At 40.3% G+C, this 22,404-nt stretch overlaps 1 protein-coding gene across 2 annotated transcripts; it reads left to right on the top strand.

Moving 5' to 3' along the window:
* The first annotated feature begins 1,101 nt into the window (after positions 1-1,101).
* On the top strand, positions 1,102-16,208 carry LOC143933653 (cornifelin homolog B-like). 2 transcript variants are annotated; one of them, XM_077456611.1, is made up of 4 exons: positions 1,102-1,233; positions 8,886-8,997; positions 10,180-10,316; positions 14,075-16,208. In XM_077456611.1, the coding sequence occupies exons 2-4, from the start codon at positions 8,892-8,894 to the stop codon at positions 14,162-14,164; spliced, it is 333 nt and encodes a 110-aa protein (XP_077312737.1). In that variant the 5' UTR covers positions 1,102-1,233; positions 8,886-8,891; the 3' UTR covers positions 14,165-16,208. The 2 variants fall into 2 exon arrangements, with proteins under 2 accessions (XP_077312737.1, XP_077312736.1); XM_077456610.1 differs by lacking the exon at positions 1,102-1,233 and adding an exon at positions 4,770-4,844.
* Positions 16,209-22,404: the final 6,196 nt, after the last annotated feature.

Genomic DNA, 22,404 nt, shown 5'->3' on the forward strand with positions numbered 1-22,404 from the left:
ACTAAAATATTTACAAAAATGTGAGGGGTGTACTCACTTTTGTATCTCAAACCACAAAATGTCCATGGGAAAAAAAGACGGGGGGCATCTTTTTTGGGGGCAACATTTATTTAAAAAAAATACACAAAATTGCAAGCAAATGGAAATAAAGATATAAAGGGGGTTATTTATGAAAGGCAAATCCACTTTGCACTGAAAGCGCACTTGAAATTGCAGTTGCTCTAAATCTAATTCCACGTACACACGACCGGACTTTTTGACAGCAAAGGTCTGACGGAACGAGTCCATCGGACAATTCGATCTTATGTGGGCTCCATCAGACCTTTGCTTGCCAAAAATCTGGTGGACTTTAGAAATAGAACATATTTTAAATTTTTCCACCGGAACTCCGCCGGACCGAGAAATCCGTTCGTGTGTATGCTAGTCCGACGGACAAAAAACGACACTAGGGCAGCTATTGGCTACTGGCTATGAACTTCCTTATTCTAGTCCAGCTGTACGTCATCATGTTTGAATCCGTCGGACTTTGGTGTGATTGTGTGTGGCCAAGTCTGTTCATTCGGAAAGTCCATCAGAACTCCACCGAAAGTCCGTCGGACCTAGTCCCTCAAAGTCCGGTCGTGTGTATGCGGCATAAGGGGAAGCTCTGCTAATTTTATCATCCAATCATGTGCAAGCTAAAATGCTTTTTTTTATTTTCCTTGCATGTCCCCCTCGGATCTACAGCGACTTTACGTCCAAGTGCACTTTCAGTGCAAAGTGAATTTTCCTTTAGTAAATAACCCCCAAAGTTCCAATAGTTAAAAAGGACATGCAATAAAAAAGAAAAAGCAAGAGATAGTAGGAATGAGGAAAAAGAAAGATGAGCGAGGGCAAAAATATAGAAAGAATGAAGGGAGACTGGAAGATGAGGATTAAACCTAATTTTGCATGTGTACTTCATATGCTAACCTAGGGAATTCCTAAATTTCAGTTTAGCTTTGTGATGTCAGCATTTGTATCTCCACTTCATGCATTCCTAACAAGCAGCAGGTGATGATGCACAGATAAGGAAGAAAGGAATTGTGACATGGGAGCGGCTGTGACAAAGAAGGGAGGTGGTGGAAACCTGTGGTCACATTACCTGCTGTATCCTCCCAGACCCAGATTTGGCTCCATGATGCTGTATAAATATCTAACTCTGGGAAGATTTGTCATTCAGCATCTTTGTTTCAAGACATCACTGCAGAACAAGTAGGTATCAGTTCTGGAGACTTTTCTCATCATTTCTGTCTGAGGTTGCTTTCTGCAACTCTGGGAACTGAACTATACTGATGGATAGATTTCAATTATATATGTGTGTGTGTGTATATATATATATATATATATATATATGTGTTATTATTGTTTATATATATTATTTATAAATATATATAAAATATTTATTATATATATAAAATAATATATATATAATTATTATTTATTATATTTTTACATATCACACATATATATATATATATATATATATATATATATATATATATATATATATATATATAATATTTATTATTATTATATTTATTTATTTTTGTTTTAACTGCTGTGCAACTGAATATTTATTATATATATATATATATATATATATATATATATATATAAATAAATATTTTTACATATGTATATATAATATTTATTATTATTATTATTATATTTATTTATTTTTGTTTTAACTGCTGTGCAACTGAATATTTGTGGCATGGTCAAACTTACTTTGGCCAAACACCCATAAGATAGACCTCTGCTATGCTGCCAGCCTTTTCTCAAAAGTTGGCTGGTAAAATATTTTTACATTTATTTATTTTTATATATATATATATATATATATATATATATATATATATATATATATATATATATATATATATATATATATATATATATATATATATATATATATATATATATATATATATATATATAATGTGTTTTTTTTCTGAGATCTGCTGGCTAAGTTGTGTCTGCAATGTTGCCTCCTTAAAGTATTATGCAAACTGTTAACGCTATGTAAATCCTGTATAATCATAATACTAATAGGCATCTGATAATTGTATGATCTGAATAGAATCAAAATATCAAACAGCTTTCATCCCATATCGATCTGCTATAAAAAAATAAATAAATAAATAAGTATATAAGCTGATTTCTGATTAAGACAAAGCACCAGACTGCAATATTCAATAGTTAATGGGCCACATAAACCCTTAAGACTTGATGTACACGGGACGTTGTTCAACCTCTCCTGAACGATTTTACTTGACAGCTAGAAACTGGCATCTAAAAATGGCCGTTTAGCATGCTGTGTTTAGTTGCGTTTCGCTGCATTTAGCCGCGTTTGGATCTAGAAGCGTTTAGAATTTTTTTTAATATATATGTTTTTTTTTTCAAAATAGCTAAAAATGAAAAATGCCTGTAAACGAAGTGTGGCTAAATGCGAGTTACCGTGTTTGGCATTTGAAATGTCTCTAAATACAGCTTCGGAACGCTTTTTTGGGTTCCAAAAAAAGCCTCTAAACGCAACTGCCTAGAAACGACTATAAAGGAACCTGTGTACTGATAAGATAACATGTGGAGAGGAGAGTTCAGGAGCATTTGAAAAAATGCCCAACTGCTCCTAAATGTCTGTTTACCAGCTGTCTTTGCAGCTTTCTAGCAGGCTATTTTACTGAAAATTTGGGGGGATTTTTCTGATTTTTTTTTTTTTAAACATGTTTTTGAAAAACCTTTTGAACTCTGAGTGTGGTGCTCTTCTTTGTTTTTCTGGCTTAATTCTAAAGTCTCTAGGTGCTCTCAACGAAAACGCACCAAGGCTGTTCAACACTATGTTAAACTACTGTTTAGGGAACCTGCTCCAACCACGTAGCCTTTGACTGTCTGTTCATTAGGCGGCGCAGCATGATGCGCTGAGTCATATAACCCATGCCAATCAATCAGAAATGATCCCAACACATTGAGCTTTATAAAAGTGATTTAGCTGCTATGGCTTCCAAAATAAGATTATCATGAATGTAAAATTTGGGAAAGTCATGATAATTGTCACTCTAGGCTACATTTAGACCTTATCTATTTTACTTTGCATCTCTTTTCACATATTCATTCTTGTTTGGTATATCTGAGATTTTGGGAAGGACTTTCTTTGCGTGAAAACTTAAAATTAGCTTTAGATAGACTTGTGTTACGTGGAACATATTACTTGCTCTCCTTTTTCCAGAGCTTTTTTACGTAAACACAAGTGCAATGCAGATTTTCTATTTGCCCTTTTCTTTTTTTCAACTGGTTACTCCTATGACTTGACTGTCATTTTTCTGTTTGTGTCTGTTTATTATAATAGCTAATAATTGGTTGCCTGTAATAGCTAAAAAAATGTTGGGTTTAATTTAGCTTTAAGCTTTTTTTTAGCTGGTTACAACTGTTTCTGCTTTTGTTGGTTAAGAAGCCATCTGGGTTATTCAGTAGAACAGAATGGAACTCAATGAAGAATTCTAATGCCGCGTACACACGACCGGACTTTTCAACATCAAAAGTCCAACGGAATGATTCCGGCAGACCATTCGGTCGTGTGTGGGCTGCAGCGGACTTTTGATTTGCAAAAGTCTGACAGACTTTAGAAATGGAACATGTTTCAAATTTTTCCGCCAGAACTCCACCGGACCCAGTTCCTACCGAGAAATCCGCTTGTGTGTATGCTAGTCCGACGGACAAAAACCGACACGAGGGCAGCTATTGGCTACTGGCTATGAACTTCCTTATTCTAGTCCAGTCGTACGTCATCACGTTCGAATCCGTCGGACTTTGGTGTGATTGTGTGTGGCCAAGTCCGTTCATTCGGAAAGTCCGTCAGAACTCTGTCAGAACTCCGTCGAAAGTCTGTCAGACCTAGTCCCTCGAAAAGTCCGGTCGTGTGTACGTGGCATTTAGTGTATCAGTTTGATGATTTTTTTTTTCATTTTGATTGGCAGCCATGGGTAATTTCACAATAAAATCTGCTTTATTCGGTAAGTTTATTTTTAACTTACAGTGAATTTTCCTTGAGGGGATATGGGCTTGGTAGTTGTACATATGCTCAGTAGTATATAGTCTACATAAAATATTCAATTAGTAGGTACAATATGGTTGACTGAGTCATCCTATTTATTGAAATGTGATCTGTGATCTCCCCCCGCAGTAGTTCACATCCACCTTAGAATTGCTTCGCCATCTTTGCTCTTCCTTCTACTCCTCATAATGCTCAATAAAAAAGTAATAGAGAGTAGTGGCCCCTCTATGGTGGTGGTAGTTGTTCAAGCCTTGGGACCCAATGTAGAGATCTCATCAATGGAGACCAAAAGAGACGTTACCAAGTGGCTTAATTCTTGAAAACAAAAATGGAAATCTATTTGGGCTGGTGTCGTCCTTTATTTCAACGCACCTGTCTGGTGAAAGAGAAACATTTTGTAGGTCACCGTATTCAAGGGTTTCTTTTTCCACAGTAGTCCTTTGTTTTCTTTTTCTGGTTGAAGTCCATCTAGCATTTAGAAGCAAACAGAGGTATTTTTATGAGCTTATTAGTCTGGGTGTTGTACTTTGCTTTCCATATAACGTTGACAATGACAAATAGATTTTTACAATCTAAACAGATAAAGATAATTTAAAATGAAGACTCATTACTTATCTACATACAAGGCGGTGGTCAGGAGATCCAGCTGTCACATAACTATTTGGAAGACCATGCTTGATATAATTTCCACTTGAGCAGGAGTGATTTTTAAATGAAGTGGGCCTATTTGCAGGATCCTTCATCAAGATCTTTGGCTTTGCGACTCTATGCTGTGGGTGGTCCATACAAGCTTATCAGCAGCCGATGTGTATGCGCCTGGAACTTGTGACCCACACCTGTGCCCCTCATTCCTCAGATCTTTAGACTGAAAACTTGTTTTTTGCTGGGTGTTATAAATGCCTTTTTACTGTTTGGAATTGTTACATGGGCACTTGATAACCTTTTGGTTGGCACTGCACCTGTCCCTACAGAGGGCAGTTGCATTGCCAAAATACGTGGATCTCCATTGAGCTGCAGCTGCATCCGATAGGTGTGGCTGCACCTTTAAGGTCAATGTTGCATGTGCAGTGTCCCCCCTCCCCCTTGGGAACCATGTGCACTGCACGTACTGCACACATTGGAGACACGCCAGCTGAGTGAGGGTAACTATGAATTGTGTAGACCCCCCCTGGCTTTGATCTCACCTTGGGGAAAAAATAGTAATTGGCTGAAAACTTTACCAACAGCATTCAAAGTTTCCCGTGTGATTTGGTAACCCTAGGGTGTCTGCACAGGTCAACCATAGCCTATAGACAATTACTTCATTCTACCAGTAGAACCTTACCTGAAGCAAGCTCTTTTTGGGGATTCCAAAGTATTCAGGTGTTGTTTTATACAGTGAGAAAAATGTCTCACCCAGTAAAATAGATGTCAGTCTGTCTTCCTTTATACCCTCAGAAATAAACCAAATTAGCCAGTATTGAGCCTAAGCTGCCTATCCATGATCAAATCTATCAGTGCGAGCCCCGGGAACATCCACCCACAGTGCCCATAACCTTTCAAATTTATGTGCATTACAACTATGTTGGTACATAAGCTTCTCCATTCTTAACAGCTCACCTATATTTTTAACCCATTCCTTCACAGTCGGGGGATCCTCTGACTTCTGATCGACTTTCGTGCCTGGAAAAAATCTCAAATACAACCGATTTAGAACACTGTACAATTGTTAAATTTTGATCTCAGGTCTAGAAATCGGCCAAAATAGCCATGCCTTAGAAGCCGGCGATTGACTGTATGTAATTTAGTCGTGTAATCAGAAAATCGCCCATGTAGCTCTACCAACACAGGAAATAGAGCCTTAATGTAATTGGCAGTGTCTATCTATCTATCTATCTATCTATCTATCTATCTATCTATCTATCTATCTATCTATCTATCTATCTATCTATCTATCTATCTATCTATCTATCTCTCTATCTCTCTATCTCTCTATCTATCTATCTACATCTCTATCTATCTATCTCTCTATCTATCTATCTATCTATCTATCTATCTATCTATCTATCTATCTATCTATCTATCTATCTCTCTATCTATCTATCTCTCTATCTATCTATCTATCTCTCTATCTATCTATCTATCTCTCTCTCTCTATCTATCTATCTATCTATCTATCTATCTATCTATCTATCTATCTATCTATCTATCTATCTATCTATCTACATCTCTATCTATCTATCTATCTATCTATCTATCTATCTATCTATCTATCTATCTATCTATCTATCTATCTATCTATCTATCTATCTATCTATCCATCTCTCTATCTACATCTCTATCTATCTCTCTATCTACATCTCTATCTATCTATCTATCTATCTATCTATCTATCTATCTATCTATCTATCTATCTATCTATCTATCTATCTATCTATCTATCTATCCATCTCTCTATCTACATCTCTATCTATCTCTCTATCTACATCTCTATCTATCTCTCTATCTACATCTCTATCTATCTCTCTATCTACATCTCTATCTATCTCTCTATCTACATCTCTATCTATCTCTATCTCTATCTATATCTATCTATATCTATCTGTGTAGAACGCCAGCAAAACTCTTTAATTTATAGTTAAAGCCAACCTCTAGCCAACGTTTCTTGTTTTGGATAATGTAAAGGGGTTAGATCTCCTTCAAATTCTTCACCAGGGAGATTTCTTTGCCCCCAAGACATAACCAGAAGGGAAGGGAAAAATCCCCTTTCTACTGCTGAACAGTGGTTCCCATTGGATCATACAGCACTAAAACTGGTGGTGACAACTACAAAATGGAGGATTTCCAATCATTCTTAAGGCCCATACATACGATCAGACTTTTTGACAACAAACATGCAAATTAGCTGTTTTGGAGCAACATCCGACCGCGTGTACGCTCCATCGGACACATTTTTTTGGTTTTCATCAGACTTTTGTTGGCTGTGCGAACGGACAAACTTTCTGGCAATAAAAGTCCGATGGGGCAAAGTCTGGTCGTGTGTACAGAAAACCATAGGACATTTGTACAAAGTACAAACAGGCATGCTCAGAACCAATGCAAAAGATCAGACAACAATACAGAAGTTGACCAAAGGTGGCGGTAAAGAGCAGAAAAACCACATGATTTGGTGAAAGTTGGCTGAAAAAGTCCTGCTGTGTGTATGCAATACAAGTTCAGGGCCGATGCCCTTTGTACAAAAATACAATGGAAAGTTTGTACAAAGTCCTATCGTGTGTATGAGGCTTTAGTGAGTCTTCCCAATGGGGAAGCAATACAAAACTTCTAACCTTTCCAAATTGTTATGCTACGTACACACGACCGGTTTTTCCGTCAGAATAAACTCTGACGGTTTTTCTGACGGAGTTCCGGCAGAGTTCCGCTGCAACAGACTTGCATACACCCGATCACACCAAAGTCTAATAGTTTAGAACGCGGTAACGTACAACGCGTACGACGGGACTAGAAAAAGAAAGCTCAATAGCCAGTAGCTAATAGCTGCCCTTGCGGCGTTTTTGGTCCGTCGGAATAGCATACAGACAAATGGTTTTCCCGATGGGAATTGATTCCATCGGAAAGATTTAAAACATGTTCTATTTCTAGTTCCGTAAGAATTTTTCGAAAGAAAAAGTCAGCTGAAGCCCACACACGATTGGAATATCCGATGGATCCGATGATTCCGTCTGACCTTTTCTGCCAGAAAGTCTGACTGTGTGTACGCGGCATAAGAGTTCTGCTTTAACTAATGATTTATATATCGGGTGTAATATCCCTTTACATATATCCAAAAATGTAGGTTACCATTGCAAATCTTTTCTTTGGGAAATGCTAGCTTGCTGGCTGTCATAATGCTTTGATTAATACCTTAAGGAACAAGCAGAAGTATGAGCATTTCTGATGCATGTTTCCGGGTTTGTGACTAAATATAACAGACCACTAGCATTTTCTGAAGAATGCCAGGGTTGGCAGGCTGCATGTTTTTAAGGATGGGTTTTTCAGGATGTCAAGGTTGTCATCGGTCGGTAGTAAGGGAACTGGAGATTTCAGAAAGAATGTTTTGATAAACATGCAGAACTTGACTCCCGCTTATCTCTAGAGATATGATATAATAGCAACTCTTCTCGGAACATTAGATGAACCTGGAAATGTGACGTTGTGACCTTTCTCAGGAGACCTCCAGCTTCTGTTATCTTAACTCTTTAGGCATTTGCATATGTTTTATATCACAGACTGACCTGGGTGGCCAATCACTAGCAATGTCTCATTGGTAGATTGAGAGGGAGTAGGATGCTCACCCATACCAAGAAGTACCTGATATGTAATGTTACTTGCCTGGCAATAACAAAAAAAGGCAGGGGTGCACACACAATTTGCCCTTGCTATGCATTTACACAGGGGCCCACTGGAATATAGGGGCCCTATTTACATTAGATGCTTTTAGGAGATGCCATACTCCTTCGCTCTGACACATAGACCTGAACACTGCTCATTTCCTCTAAACTCAACCAATGCACAGCAAGCATGTTTGTATTTATGCATTAGTTTAATGTAGGAGCCCAAAAAAGGTTTATGGAAGGGACCCCTTGCTGACTCTTTTTCCACCGATAAAAGAGAAATATCAGCACCTGCATGGGTCAGCTTTAGCGAACGCTTTGCTTTGCCCTGTAAGTCCAAACCATGGGTCTTCTGATGAATTTTGTATTTATTTGTCCAGTAAATTAAGGTGTATGAGGTCCAGTATATACTTACCATGTCTCAGCCTTATTGCTGATGTCTTATTTATGTTCTATTCTAGGTCACCATGTCTTACCCAATGACATCTCAGCCCCAGGCAGCGCAAGGCTACTCTGCCAGTAGCGGCCAATGGAACTCCGAAGTTATGGACTGCTGTGAAGACATGGGCATCTGTACGTATTAGAGGTTTTACAATGTACCCAAAAGGCATATCATGACTATTCTATCCTCCCTGTAGTTTACAAATTGGGACATTGGAATGAACGCACTTGTGATGATCTGTGGGGGAAGCATGGTGCCTACATTCTTATAGTTAGTTAGGTTGAATAAAGACACCAGTCCATCCGGTTCAACCTGAGTGAGTGTCTACAATTGTCCCTATCCCTGTACATTGCACACCCACAACAGTCCCTACCCTCAAGGAGCCCACAATCCAAGGTCCCCATATACTAGGGCCAATTTTGGACAGAAGCCAATTAACCTACCTGCATGTCTTTGGATTGTGGGAGGAAACCGGAGTACCCGGAGGAAACCCACACAGGCACAGGGAGAACATGCAAACTCCAGGCAGGTAGTGTCATGGTTGGGATTTGAACCAGCAACCCTCCTTACTGCTAGGTGAGAGTGCTACCCACTACACCACTGTGCTGCCCACTAATTCTAGTATGCTGTAAAAATACATTTGAAAAATAAAATGCAATAATTCACACTGGCTTATTCATTTACAGTATGTGATTTTTTTTTTTATATATAAAATAGGGAATTGGTAAAAGCCCTATAATGTGTGGGTGCTCAAACTGGAGCTAGATTCCTTTGCTTTGGTACCCTTTAACACGGTTGCAGTAACACATGTACTCTGGTGAGGTGCCATTCCTTTTAAATGGCGCCCCCAACTCACTGTTACAGCTGCACTGCAGTTCACCTTAAAGTGGTTGTAAACCCATTACAACACACTTTGACCTACAGGTAAGCCTAGATTAAGGCTTACCTGTAGGTCCAAGAAATATCTCCAAAACCTACGCGGTTTAGGAGATATTTGCCGAAAGACAGGCACCGCTGTTTACGGTGCATGCTGTGCGTTGTGTGGTGTTGCATTAAAAAAAAAGGGTACTTTTTTTATGCATTAAAATGTAATTGCAGTTTGGGCATTAAAAAAGTGAATGCCCCATTGGCCCCTAGTGGTATACTTTCCCAATCTCAGGTGCTGTCACCCGTAGACTCTCTAATCCAGCGCTGTGGTACTGCTCCTCTTCCAGGTTAAACGACTTCCAGCATCTTTCAACTCACTTTGTTGAGCACTTTTTTATTTTTATTTTACTTTTGTTTCATTAACCCAAGGCTCTTCTTTCTTGCAGGCCTTTGCGGAGCATTTGTCCCTTGCATTTTGGCGTGCAAAGTAGCCTCACAGTACGGGGAATGCTGCTGCTTGCCATTTTTAGGAGGTACCGTGATGGCCATGCGCACTGGCATAAGGGAGCGCTACCACATCCCGGTAAGGATTAGACTAAAACATAAGGAGCACGGTCTTTACTAATAAAAATGTGTTCCTTTATATTTATTTATTTTTTTAACAGATAATGTATAGTGTTTTGTATATATTTTTATAGTGTTTTTGTATAGATTGAGTCACGATTGAAAAATACAGTCATTAAAGCGAAGTTTTACCCAAAAGGTGGAAGCTCTGCTTGTTCGCACCCTCTGCGATATTTCCAGCCTTTTCTCCATTCCCCCGCTGCCTTCTGGGATACACACAGGTCCCAGAAGACGGCGGAACCATTCATAAAGCGCAGTGTGACTCGTACATGGGCAGTGAAGGCTTCACTGTCGGTTTCCCTTACTTACAATCCTGGTGCCAGCAGAGACATTCATAAACCACTGTGCCACTCGTACATGGGCAGTGAAGGCTTCAGTGTCGGTTTGCCTTACTTAGAATCCTGGTGCCTGTACCCAAAGCCAGTTGGTGAACCGACTCAGGGTGCCGACATCACAGGATTCCTGGACAAGTAATGCCGCGTACACAATCGGATTTTCCGACAACATAATTTTTGTTCGAAGGATGTTGGCTCAAACTTGTCTTTCATACACACGGTCACACAAATGTTGGCCAAAAATTCAGAACGTGAGAACGCGGTGAGGTACGACATGTACGGCGAGCCAAGAAAAAGGAAGTTCAATAGCCAGTGCGGCTTCTTCTGCTTGATTCAGAGCATGCGTGGACTTTTGTACGACGAACTTGTGTACACACGATCGGACTTTCCAACAACAAGTTTTGTTGGCAAAAAAATTGAGAACCTGCTATCAAACGTTTGTTGGGGGAAATTCTGACAGAAAACGTTCGATGGAGCATACACGCGATCGAACTTTCTGACAACAAGCTCACATCGAACATTTCCCGTCGGAAAATCCGACCGTGTGTGTTCTTATAGGTGTCCTTATATTAAAAGTCAGCAGCTACATTATATTTAGCTGCAGACTTTTTTTTTTTTTTTTCAGACTGGCGCTACTTTTTAAGTTTTCTTCCCAGAACTCTGATGTCCGAGAGTTACCTGGCTTCTTCCAAGTGTTGCATCTTTGGCTCCCTTGATTGGCCAGCAGAGTATGACATTGACTCCTGCCCATGCATAGGAGTTTATTATCCTGGCACCATGCCGAGACTGTTTCCTAAGCTATGCATGCGCAGCTCCGTGCACATTTTAAGGGAGACTGCATACAGGCAGGTACATTTTTTTTACTGCAGAAGAGAAATTGCGTGTCCCTTCTGCAAAAAAAAAAAGAGCCTGTCTGTTCATATGCTTTTTATTATACTTTTAGTTCCGCTTTAAGGCTTTAAGGGCCAGTTCACACCACATTGTCCAGTGCCTTTTTGTTCTGCATCAAAAACTCATAGCCCTTGTACACACGGTCAGAGAATGCGTCGGACCGTGTTGTTGGATAATCCGACTGTGTGTGGTATGCATCGGACTGATTCCGTCGGAATATCCGTCGGACCCAATTTTCCAACATGTTGGAAATATTTTCCAACCAACTGGTTCGATCGGACATACTCCGATCATGTGTAGCGAATTTTGATCGGACCAAGTGCCACGCATGCTCAGATCAAATTCCTACATCAAAGCTATTGGCTACTAGCGTGAACGTAGTCCCATCGTAACGAAATTACGTCATCACGTTCTGAATGATCGGATTTTTTGACAACTTAGTCCGACCGTGTGTATGCAACAGTTTCAGACAAGATCCGACAGGAAAAATCCGACGGACAAAATCCGACGGATTTGGTTGGCAGAATGTCCGACCGTGTGTACAGGGGCATAGAAAGTAGGTTGTATGGTCTCCAATGGCATAGTTCACCCAAATTCCATTCAGTTCCAGGGCTTTTTAGTTCCAGAAAAAAAAGTAGAACGTGCTACATTTTTCCTGCGCTGGACTGTACTGGAACGCATCAAAAACGCACTTGAACGCATCAAAATGCACTGGACCCTAGTATAGTGGGGGGGGGGACGTGAAAAAAAGCAAAAAAAAGCATCCGGAAATCCGAAAAACGCACATGCAGAAGCGCATCTGAGACAAGTCTGAAGTGCATTTTTGTAGTGTGAACCGGCCTTAAAGGGTTAACTGTACTGTTGTACAATTTCTTGAATGATCTCATCCAATTTTCTACAATCAGTGCTTCTGCTGGTTGGTAGCAGCTGATACTCGAGTTTCCTGTAACTACAACTGCCATTTTTTGATGGACAGCTTGGCCCGTTACAAAAAGTGATAAAATAAAAAAAGATCTACTGTCGGAATCTACAGATAATGATAAAAATGTTAAGGGGAGAGGGAGAACAAACACTGATGTGATAATGCTATTGACATTTTCTATATTTATTTATATATATATATATATATATATATATATATATATATATAAATTCTACATATAGTGTGTGTGTATATGTGTAAATGCATGAACGTCTCGATAAGCCAATATTGACTAGATACAAGACGTTTCCTGTGATAAAGACCAGCAAATGCTGGTCTCTCTCCCTCTGCAGGGTGACTGGTCTTGTCTCCGCCCCCTTCTGTAGTTTTCTACAGCCCGCTTGTAGTGGGTGGACCTGCTGGGCCCCTCCCACAGCTCTGCTCTCTGTACAGACTATGTAGAGCACTCTAAGGCCCCTTTCACACTGGGGACGTAGGTGTGTCGGCGATAAAGCGTCGCTATTTTTAGCAGCGTATTACCGTTGGATTTGTGGCGCTATTCGGCCACTAGCGGGCGGTTTTACCCCCCCGCTAGCGGACGAAAAAGGGTTAAAAACCACCGCAAAGCGCCTCTGCAGAGGCGCTTTGTCCGTCGGTATAGACACGCTGCCCCATTGATTTCAATGGGTAGGAGTGGTGTATCCTCCGCTCCTTCACCACTCCAAAGATGCTGCTAGCAGGACTTTTTTACCGTCCTGCCAGCACACCGCTCCAGTGTGAAAGCCTTGTGTGCTATTTTTAGCGCTGTCATGCCTGCAAAACGACCCAGTGGGAAAGGGGTTTAGGGCCCCTTTCACACTGGGGCGGTGTGGGTGCTGGCGGTAAAACTGCCCGCTATTGGCCGAGAAAGGGTTAAAACCACCGCAAAGCGCTTCTGCAGCGGCGAATTGCCGGCGGTATAGCCGCGCTGCCCCATTGATTTCGGAGCAGTATACACACACTGCTCCTTCACCACTCCAAAGATGCTGTTAGCAAGACTTTTTTTTACCGTCCTGCCAGCACACCGCTCCAGTGTGAAAGCCCTTGGGAGTGGCTCTTTCAGGGCGCTTTGCAGATGCTTTTTTTAGAGCTGTAGCACCTGCAAAGCGCCCCCAGTGTGAAAGGGGAGTCTAAGAGCACAGCGATGATGTGTTAGCAGTGTTAAGCCCCATACACACTATCAGATTGTCTGCTGATTTTTTCCTTCAGGTTTACCAAAACCATGTAGTAGAAGGGCCTGCCTGATTGCATACACATTGAAACCCCTAAGGTTTGACCTCATATTATATGGTTTTGGTAAATCTGATGGAAAAAAATCAGCAGACAATCTGATAGTGTGTACGGGGCTTTAGTGCTACTTTTACAAGGTAATAACTAGGTGTGCAAAGGCATTTGGTGCACACAAAGTTGATTTTTATAATTTTGTGGTGAGCTTTTGTGCTCAGAGTCCAGTTTTAATAATTCTTCTTAAGTCTATATTGTTCATAAATAATCTGTGATGTCTAAGTTATCTCTGTCTTTGTCCTATAGGGAAGTATCTGCAATGACTGTGTGTGCCTCACATTCTGCGGACCGTGCACCATGTGTCAGATGGCGCGGGAGCTGAAGGCCCGGAACTGATGAATCATTAGCATGTCGGTGTCATTGCAGGCATCCGTGGACTGTTTTTAAATTTGAGAGAACCTGAAAAACACAGAAATCTCATTGAAGGGGGAGAGGTTACTACGTTTGTCACCCTGACCCCCCCCCCTCCCAACCAACATTTGGCAAAGCTGCAAGAAGAACTGAGATTCTACACTGACATTACATTACTCTGTTCAAATTGTGAAAGCATTTAGAGCTTGTAGTTGAAAACTGGATTTTAAATTGTATATTTACCCCCCCCCCCCCCCATATAAATGCCAGTTCCAAAATTTCATTCTGTGATGTGTACCTCTGTGTTATATTACCCCCTAGCTTTTTATGACAGTCTGAGAATACCACACTATATTATACCCGGGGAACTGCACCTTGCATTTAGGTGTCCCATTCACTTTCACCAATTAATGAGCCTCAATACATAAAAAAAGTACTTGTATTATTTTTTGGAGCATTGCAACACAATGCACCAGGCATTCAAATCTGGGCCAGTCGCTATAGCACAGGTGCATCGGGGTACCATTAAAAATGAATAGCAATGCCTAATAACATGCATGGTTTTAGCACAGATGTTAACGTACACTGAAAAGTTAAACGGACTTCAATTGAGTCCACCAGCCCCTATCAAAAGCTGCGATGTATGCACTCTTGCAGCTGCATTGTAAAGCAATGAATCAATTTCCCAAGAAAAATACATTGTGTAACACCTTTTGGCTTTTTAATGGTATTTATGCAAAACTGGAAAATTTGGTTGGGCTATTTTTTCAGTAGAAATGTAACAAACGGGTATGTGGTTCAAGCTCTTGGCATTCATAGTATACTTGAATATTATTTTGGATGGAGTTGATCTTCAAAAGGGTAATAAGTAAAAGGCAATAGTCAACAGCGACCCCAGATTTCATTTCACTGCTTTGTCTACACCAGTGGTTTTCAACCTCAGTCCTCAAGTACCCCCAACAGGCCATGTTTTGGGAATGCCTCTAATGCCGCGTACACACAATCGGAAATTCTCGTCAGAAAAAGCTCTGATGGTTTTCCCGAGGGAATTCCGACGGAATTCCGCTCAAGCTGTCTTGTCTACACACGGTCACACCGAATTACCGATAGAAAGTTTTTCTGTCGGGAAAATTGAGAACATGCTATATATTTTTGGCTGGCGGAAATTTCGGACAGCTAAATTCCGATGGAGCATATACATGGTCGCATTTCCCGATGAAAAGCTCTCATCTGTCTTTTTCTGGCCGGAATTCCGATCGCGTGTACGCGGCATTAGGTTTCAAAAGAAAAAGAAAGAAAGAAAACTTTTGAAATTCGACCTGTGTATGGCCAGCATAAGTGTAGAAATATGGTTACATTTAAAGTGGAGTTCTACCCAAAAGTGGAACTTCCGTTTTAACCACTTACGGACCGCCTGCCGCGGTTTTACGGCGGCTGTTTGAAGGAGGATATCGTTGTTATGGCAGCAGCTAGCTGTCCAAACTACCAAGCCATTGACTCTGATTTAAAGAACCTGTGCAAGATGAAGCAAAACCTGCAAACATTGGGGGTACTTGAGGACTGAGGTTGAGAACCATTGGTCTACAGAATTAAACCAAAATTAGTTCTTAAGGGTGACTGTTCAAAAAGTATACCCAATGATATAGTGACTGTTATGTAAAAAAATATATAAAAGTTTATCAGTTTTCCAGGATATTATGAAATTCTTCCTTTCAGCCACTTTCATGTATGTGGCCCATAGTTATTAATGAATATTTTATACTAGAAATAATCCTTGCATTACATAGATAATAAAAATGTAGTGTTGCCCATTGCAAAAATTCAGATGGGTCCCTCGGTTTCATTCGCTTGGACAAAGAAAAGCTCCATTCTGCTTGCTGTGGGCAACATCATTGATTTACATTTTTGTGTATAAGCTTTTCATAACAAGTGTACAGAGTTTATTAAAAACGATATTTAATTTTCCTTTTATCAGCATGCATGGATCTTTATTTTTTTATGAGCAAAATAAAATTACAATTATTACAAATGTTCCTGGTGTGATTTTCTAGTGTCTTGCCATCAATTGGACTAGTCAGGTCTACAAAGCCATCAGTAAATTGATTAATTAACAAATGTTCCTGATGTAGAACTAATTTTCTAGTGTCTTGCCATCTATAGGACTAGTCAAGTCCACACCAACCATCATTAAATTGAACTAAATAAAATAAAAATAAAATTTAATAAAAATTAAATCGTTAAAATCCAGTGTGCATTTCAGCTTGTTCATAGAACTTCAAAAGCACAAAAATGGCAGTACTTCTGCCATGATGGACTTGTTCAGGCACTTTTTTTTTTTGTAAATCTTTTTACTGAATTTTAAAAATGCCCACAGTACAACAAGCAAACACAACATCTTTGTTATGTTACCCACGCAAGGGGTGCATGATAATGACATATTTGAAACATGTACACGAGCATGAGCAACATCAAGATAATACTGGTGCAACTTCCAGCTAAAAGTCATATAGCAAAGAAGTCTTCATTGAAGGGGGAGCATTAAGCTCACCCTGAGATGGTAACCTTGGAGTAAAACAGAAAGTATAACCCGAAAAGGAGGCTCTAATAGCTCATGGGCATCCGAACCAAGGCTATACTGTATGAGGAGGAGGCAGAGAAGGATCTGCCAGCCACTTGGACCATACTTAGTCATATTTGGTCTGGCAGCATGATTAGTATGTGTCTTCGTAAAAGTGGAAGATTATTATTTGATTCCAAAAGGAAGTGGGGGGGTCTCCTTTTCCATTGCAGGGCAATGGCCTTCCTGGCATAGAAAAGAAGTAGTCTGACCAAAGTCTTTCCCACCCTGGTAGGGATGAGATTATCCACTAGGCCCAATATGCAGCCTTCCAATGCCAATGGAACCGGGGTCAAGACAATTGCATTTGTGATTTTATAATACATCCTTCTAGAACTCAACGATATGGGGACAGGCCCAAAACATGAGTGAAATCACCCAGAGTCTGTCCACATCTCCAGCAGTGAGATGCATTCATCTTATGGAGTCTGGAAGGAGTATAGTAGTCTCTGTGCACTATTTTAAATTGGATCAATTGATCATGCAAGGAAACCAATGTCAGGAATGGGAGGTGCCAGACATTATCCCAATCATCATTGTCCACATTTTGGGCATCCCGTTGACTTCCCTACCCCTCTAGATTCCCTAAGGGCTCAGTGGCAAGGACAATGGGGCATAAGTGTGAGAGGTGTTTCCTGTCAAGTTCTGACCCAAGTACCATTTCGATTTCTGACTGCTGGAGCTGTATGGGGGAGCGAGACACTTGAGTATTGAATGTGTGAAAGCTGTAAATAATAAATATGATAGGTGGGGGGGTATGTTGAGATCAGTACAGACATTTCTTTTTATAGGGTGACAATGCCCTCCCCCCAACTGTGATCCTGTGTTATCAAACACAGCCTTCCAATGGAGAGTACTAGTGGCCATTTTAACACAATATGAAGGCATGGTACACTGTCAACACTGTCATCAGTAGGAAAACTCAGCCAAATAAATTCATTGCATACAGACAGAAAGAAGCAGCAGGAGATCAGCAGCACTTAGCCCTTGTACACACGGTCGGAGATTCCGATGGGATGTGTCCTATTGGACCGTTTTGTCGGATAATCCGACTGTGTGTGGTCTCCATTGGACTGTTTCCGTCGGAATGTATCCGACGGACCAAGTTTTCCATCTTGTCTGTAAAATTTTCCGCCAAAATTCTCCGATCAGACATACTCCGATCATGTGTAGCCTACTCCGACGGACAAAGTGCCACGCATGCTCATATCAAATTCCTAGACCAAAGCTATTGGTTATTAGCCTGAACATAGTCCTGTGGTAACGAAATAACGTCATCACGTTATGTACAATCGGATTTTCCGACAACTTTGTCCGACCGTGTCTATGCAACAGATTCGGACAAAATCCATCGGACAAAATCCAACGGATTTGGTTGTCAGAATGTCCAACCGTGTGTACAAGGGCTAAGATGCAACAAAAGATGGTGGGTGGTGTAAAAATTGTATATTACAGATATACAGTATTTTGGTGACTGCATTTGTTTGTTGTTTTTTTCAGGCTTTTGCTTTTTATTTCCCTGGTGATCCAACCAGTAACACGCCTCCTGTCCTAGGATGATAATCCTCAATCATTTACCTATGGCAGCCTTTCTCGACCTTTTCAACACAGAGGAACCCTTAAAATAGTTCTTCAGTCTCCGGGAACCCCCTGCTAAAAATTCGAAATCTACAACTCATGATACATTAGTGTGATGGTCAGTGGGAAGAATGGTCCTTACACTTGTGGTCATTGGGAAGAATTACCTCCTTACAGATAGCTAAAAAGATCAATGGTGTCAGTGGGAACTTATCCGAGAGGCAGAAATGGCCCGATGCTGAAGGAACCCCTAGCAACCTCTGGAGGAACACTAGGGTTCCACGGAACTCTGGTTGAGAATCACTGATCGATGGTATCTTGGACAGGACTACAATAACGTCCTCTTCTCCATAACCTAGAAGGAGGTGGTTCTGTAGATAACGGGGAGCAATCCTAACTTATAGGTCAGCAGAGGTAGAAAACACATAATGTTATCAACTCACTAGATGACTGGCAGGATCAACAAGTATTATTTTCTGCACGTATAAAATTAATATAACAAAACACTTTAATGGTTTATTAAACTTACCTAAAGGAGTCATGTAACATAAGTTCACTTTGAGGGTTTAAATACTTTAAACAATTCTGCAGAAACACAGATGTGTTTCCATTGGTGCTGAAATTCAGGAACAGCACATATTCATGGTATTAAAGAGGACCTCCTCTTGCATATCAGACAGAACAGATATACAGTATATCTAAATGTTGCCACTACTGAGGAACCACATTATATATCATATAAGAGCGAACCAGGGCCATCTTTAATAATGATTGGGCCCTGGGCAAAAATTTTCTTAGGGCCCCCCTCCCCCCATGCAATTTCGCTCTCCACCTTCTCTGAGACATACAATAAATAGCAGCTAGACTTAAAATCAGTTTACTGTATCAGATCAGGCAGTGATTGCGATTGGTTGCCAGAGGTTACAGCATATCATTAATGCTTACTGACTGGTTGCTAGAGGTTACAGCACTCCTTAAGGCTCACTGATTAGTTGCTAGAGGTTACAGCATGTGATTTCTGCTTGTTGATTGGCTGCTAGAGATTACTGTACAGTAATACTGCTCACTGGTTGCTATAGGTTACAGCACATCATCTCCTCACTGCAGTGGGGCATGATATACATATGAATGCTGCCTGTATTTACATATCAATGCTGTTGGCCTCAGCTATTTACATATGCATGGCACTGCTATTTACATCTGAATGCCCCTTATTTACATGTAAACACAGGGTCTGCAGGTGAGTCATCTGTACACAACAATAGGTCAGAGCTGGGCAGCATTAGTAGCAGCACTTCACACTGAGATATCAGGACACAGCACAGGACTAAAACCTCAATGGACAAGGGAATGTAAACTGGGATAGTTGGCAAGTATGAGGCAGCTGCTTTGGGCCCCACAACAATGACAGGGCCCAGGGCAGCTGCCCCTTTTGCCCTGCCTTAAAGACGGCCCTGGAGCGAACACCATTGGAGGAAATGCCAGGGGTATTAGTAGGTCTCCCTAGGGGACAGCTCTCAAATGTTGGCCTCATTGATAGAAGACCCTCCATCTGTCTGTGAGAACACCCCTCATTTACCAGTATAGGAAGACTTGCCTGGAGGAAACAAGGTCCCAATTCCCACTGCCACACTCCGGAAATTCTAGGAATGGATCCTTATTACAATTATGAGCCTGCTAAGACTTGGATATGCATACTTCAAGTCAAATGGCTTTATATATGATAAGTTTGCAGAGCTTAGGCATGGGTTTGGTATGAACAGATATACGGGGTGTATAAAAAGTTTGGTGAATGGTATCATAAAACAATCAAAACAGAAGTTACAAACAAATTACCTTTATTGGCCTTCAAAATAATCGCCATCCCTTACAACACACTTTTGGCAAAGCCCATAAAGCTTCTGGAAACTGTCAGAAAGGGCCTCTTTAGGAATCGATTGCGAAACTGCTGTCACACATACTTGGATTTCCGACATGTCCACAAAACGTGAGGCTTTCATGACGTTCTTCAGGCAGGGAAACTGAAAGAAGTCCGTAGGTGCCAGATCAGGGGAGTAAAGTGGAAGCTGCTTGGATTTTGGGTCAAACTGGTAACACCAGTTCTCATCCCATGTGACGCTGGTTCTCAGAAAGGATGGATCCTGGTCACACATGGTAATGACATTTCCAGAGGATTCCATCTGTTTTGCTTTCTCCTCTGTGAGCTTGTGTGGCACAATCCGGAAGCAGATCTTCCGCTTACCCAAATCTTTGCAGACGATGGTGCGCACCGTGTCCTAGCTAATGCCCAATTCCTCCACCATCAATTGTAGAGTTTTTTTTTTTTCTTTGAGAAAATGACGTTTATGTTAATGAATTCACTGTGGCACAAATTTAGACATGGTACTCTGGGGGGTTATTGGTTGATAGGTATGACATATGAAATTATATTGACACAAACGTGAGATTTGTAATTTATAAGTAGAAGAGATTTGGGGTCTTGTTGGGAGGGTTATTAGCACATGCACTTTTTTTTTTTGCTGTTTTGCTCTCCTTGGGGTATAGAGGAAAATACAAAGAATTACCGCTCTAAGGTAATGACTTCTTCCAAAACAGCTGTTTCCACAATCCCACAGGGTGCTGGCTCTGTTTGCAACAGGAACTGAAGTAGAAAAGATGTAGCTGGATAGCCGCACTCTGAATTTTTTAACTTTATTTAAAAAATGTAATTAAAATCATAGCATCTAGGCTGGTAAACAGACTAACTGCACAGCCGCTGTGCAGTTAGTCTGTTTACCAGCCTAGATGCTATGATTTTAATGACATTTTCGAAATAAAGTCGAATAATTCGGAGTGCGGCTATCCAGCTACATCTTTTCTACTTGGGGTATAGAGGAGATGGATATAATATGATCTGAGTAAATTCCCTAATTTGAATTAATGCCGTTAAGAGATAATATTGGGTCTGTAGAGCCAGACCGCCTGAGAACACTACATATTACCTCCATATAAGAAGATGCTATATGGTGGCAAAGCCCCATTTTTCTTTCTTTTTTGTTTGTTTTTTTGTCTGTATGGTGTGTTGGTTGGTAAGAATAGAATGTATACAGCTAAAAAGTCATAATGTATGTTGGTTGCTGCTAGATTTCATCACAAAAAATAAATTTTTAGGTGTGGGCTGATGGAGCGCTCATCGATGGGTTTATACCCCTGTTTGTACACACATTACAGTATATTAACCACTTCACATCCAGGCCAATTCTGAAATTTCTCTCCTACATGTAAAATTCATCATTTTTTTGCTAGAAAAATTACATAGAACCCCCAAACATTATATATATATTTTTTTTTAGCAAAGACCTTAGAGAATACAATGGCGGTTCTTGCAACTTTTTATCTCGCACGGTATTTGCGCAGCAATTTTTTAAACGCGTTTTTTTTCAGAAAAAAAACTGTTTCATGCTTAAAAAAAAAAAAAAACAATAAAGTTAGCCCAATTTTTTTGCATAATGTGATAGATGAAGATACGCTCAGTAAATAGATACCCAAAATGTCACGCTTCAAAATTGCACGCGCTCGTGGAATGGCGCCAAACTTTGGTATTTAATAATCCCCATAGGCGACGGTTTAAATTTTTTTTTACTGGTTACATGTTTTGTGTTACAGAGGAGGTCTAGTGCTAGAATTATTGCTCTCGCTCTAAAGTTTGCGGCGATACCTCACATGTGTGGTTTGCACACAGTTTTCATATGTGGGCGGGACTTACGTATGCGTTCGCTTCTGCGTACGAGCTCACGGGGACAGGGGCGCTTTAATTTTTTTTTTTTTTATTGTTAATTTTACTTTTATTTTTTTAGTTTGACACTTAAAAAAAGAAAAATAATAAAATTGATGACTTTTTTTGCTATTACAAGGAATGTAAACATCCCTTGTAATAGGAATATGGCACGATCGGACCTATTTACAGTGAGATATGGGGGGTCAATAAGACCCCATATCTCACCTCTAGGCTGGGAAGCCTAAAATAAAAAAATAAAAAAAAACGATCCTG

Source organism: Lithobates pipiens, unplaced genomic scaffold, assembly GCF_037356315.1.
Source record: "Lithobates pipiens isolate NorthernLeopardFrog02 unplaced genomic scaffold, aLitPip1_a1.2 Scaffold_27, whole genome shotgun sequence".
NCBI classification, from domain to species: Eukaryota; Metazoa; Chordata; class Amphibia; order Anura; family Ranidae; genus Lithobates; species Lithobates pipiens.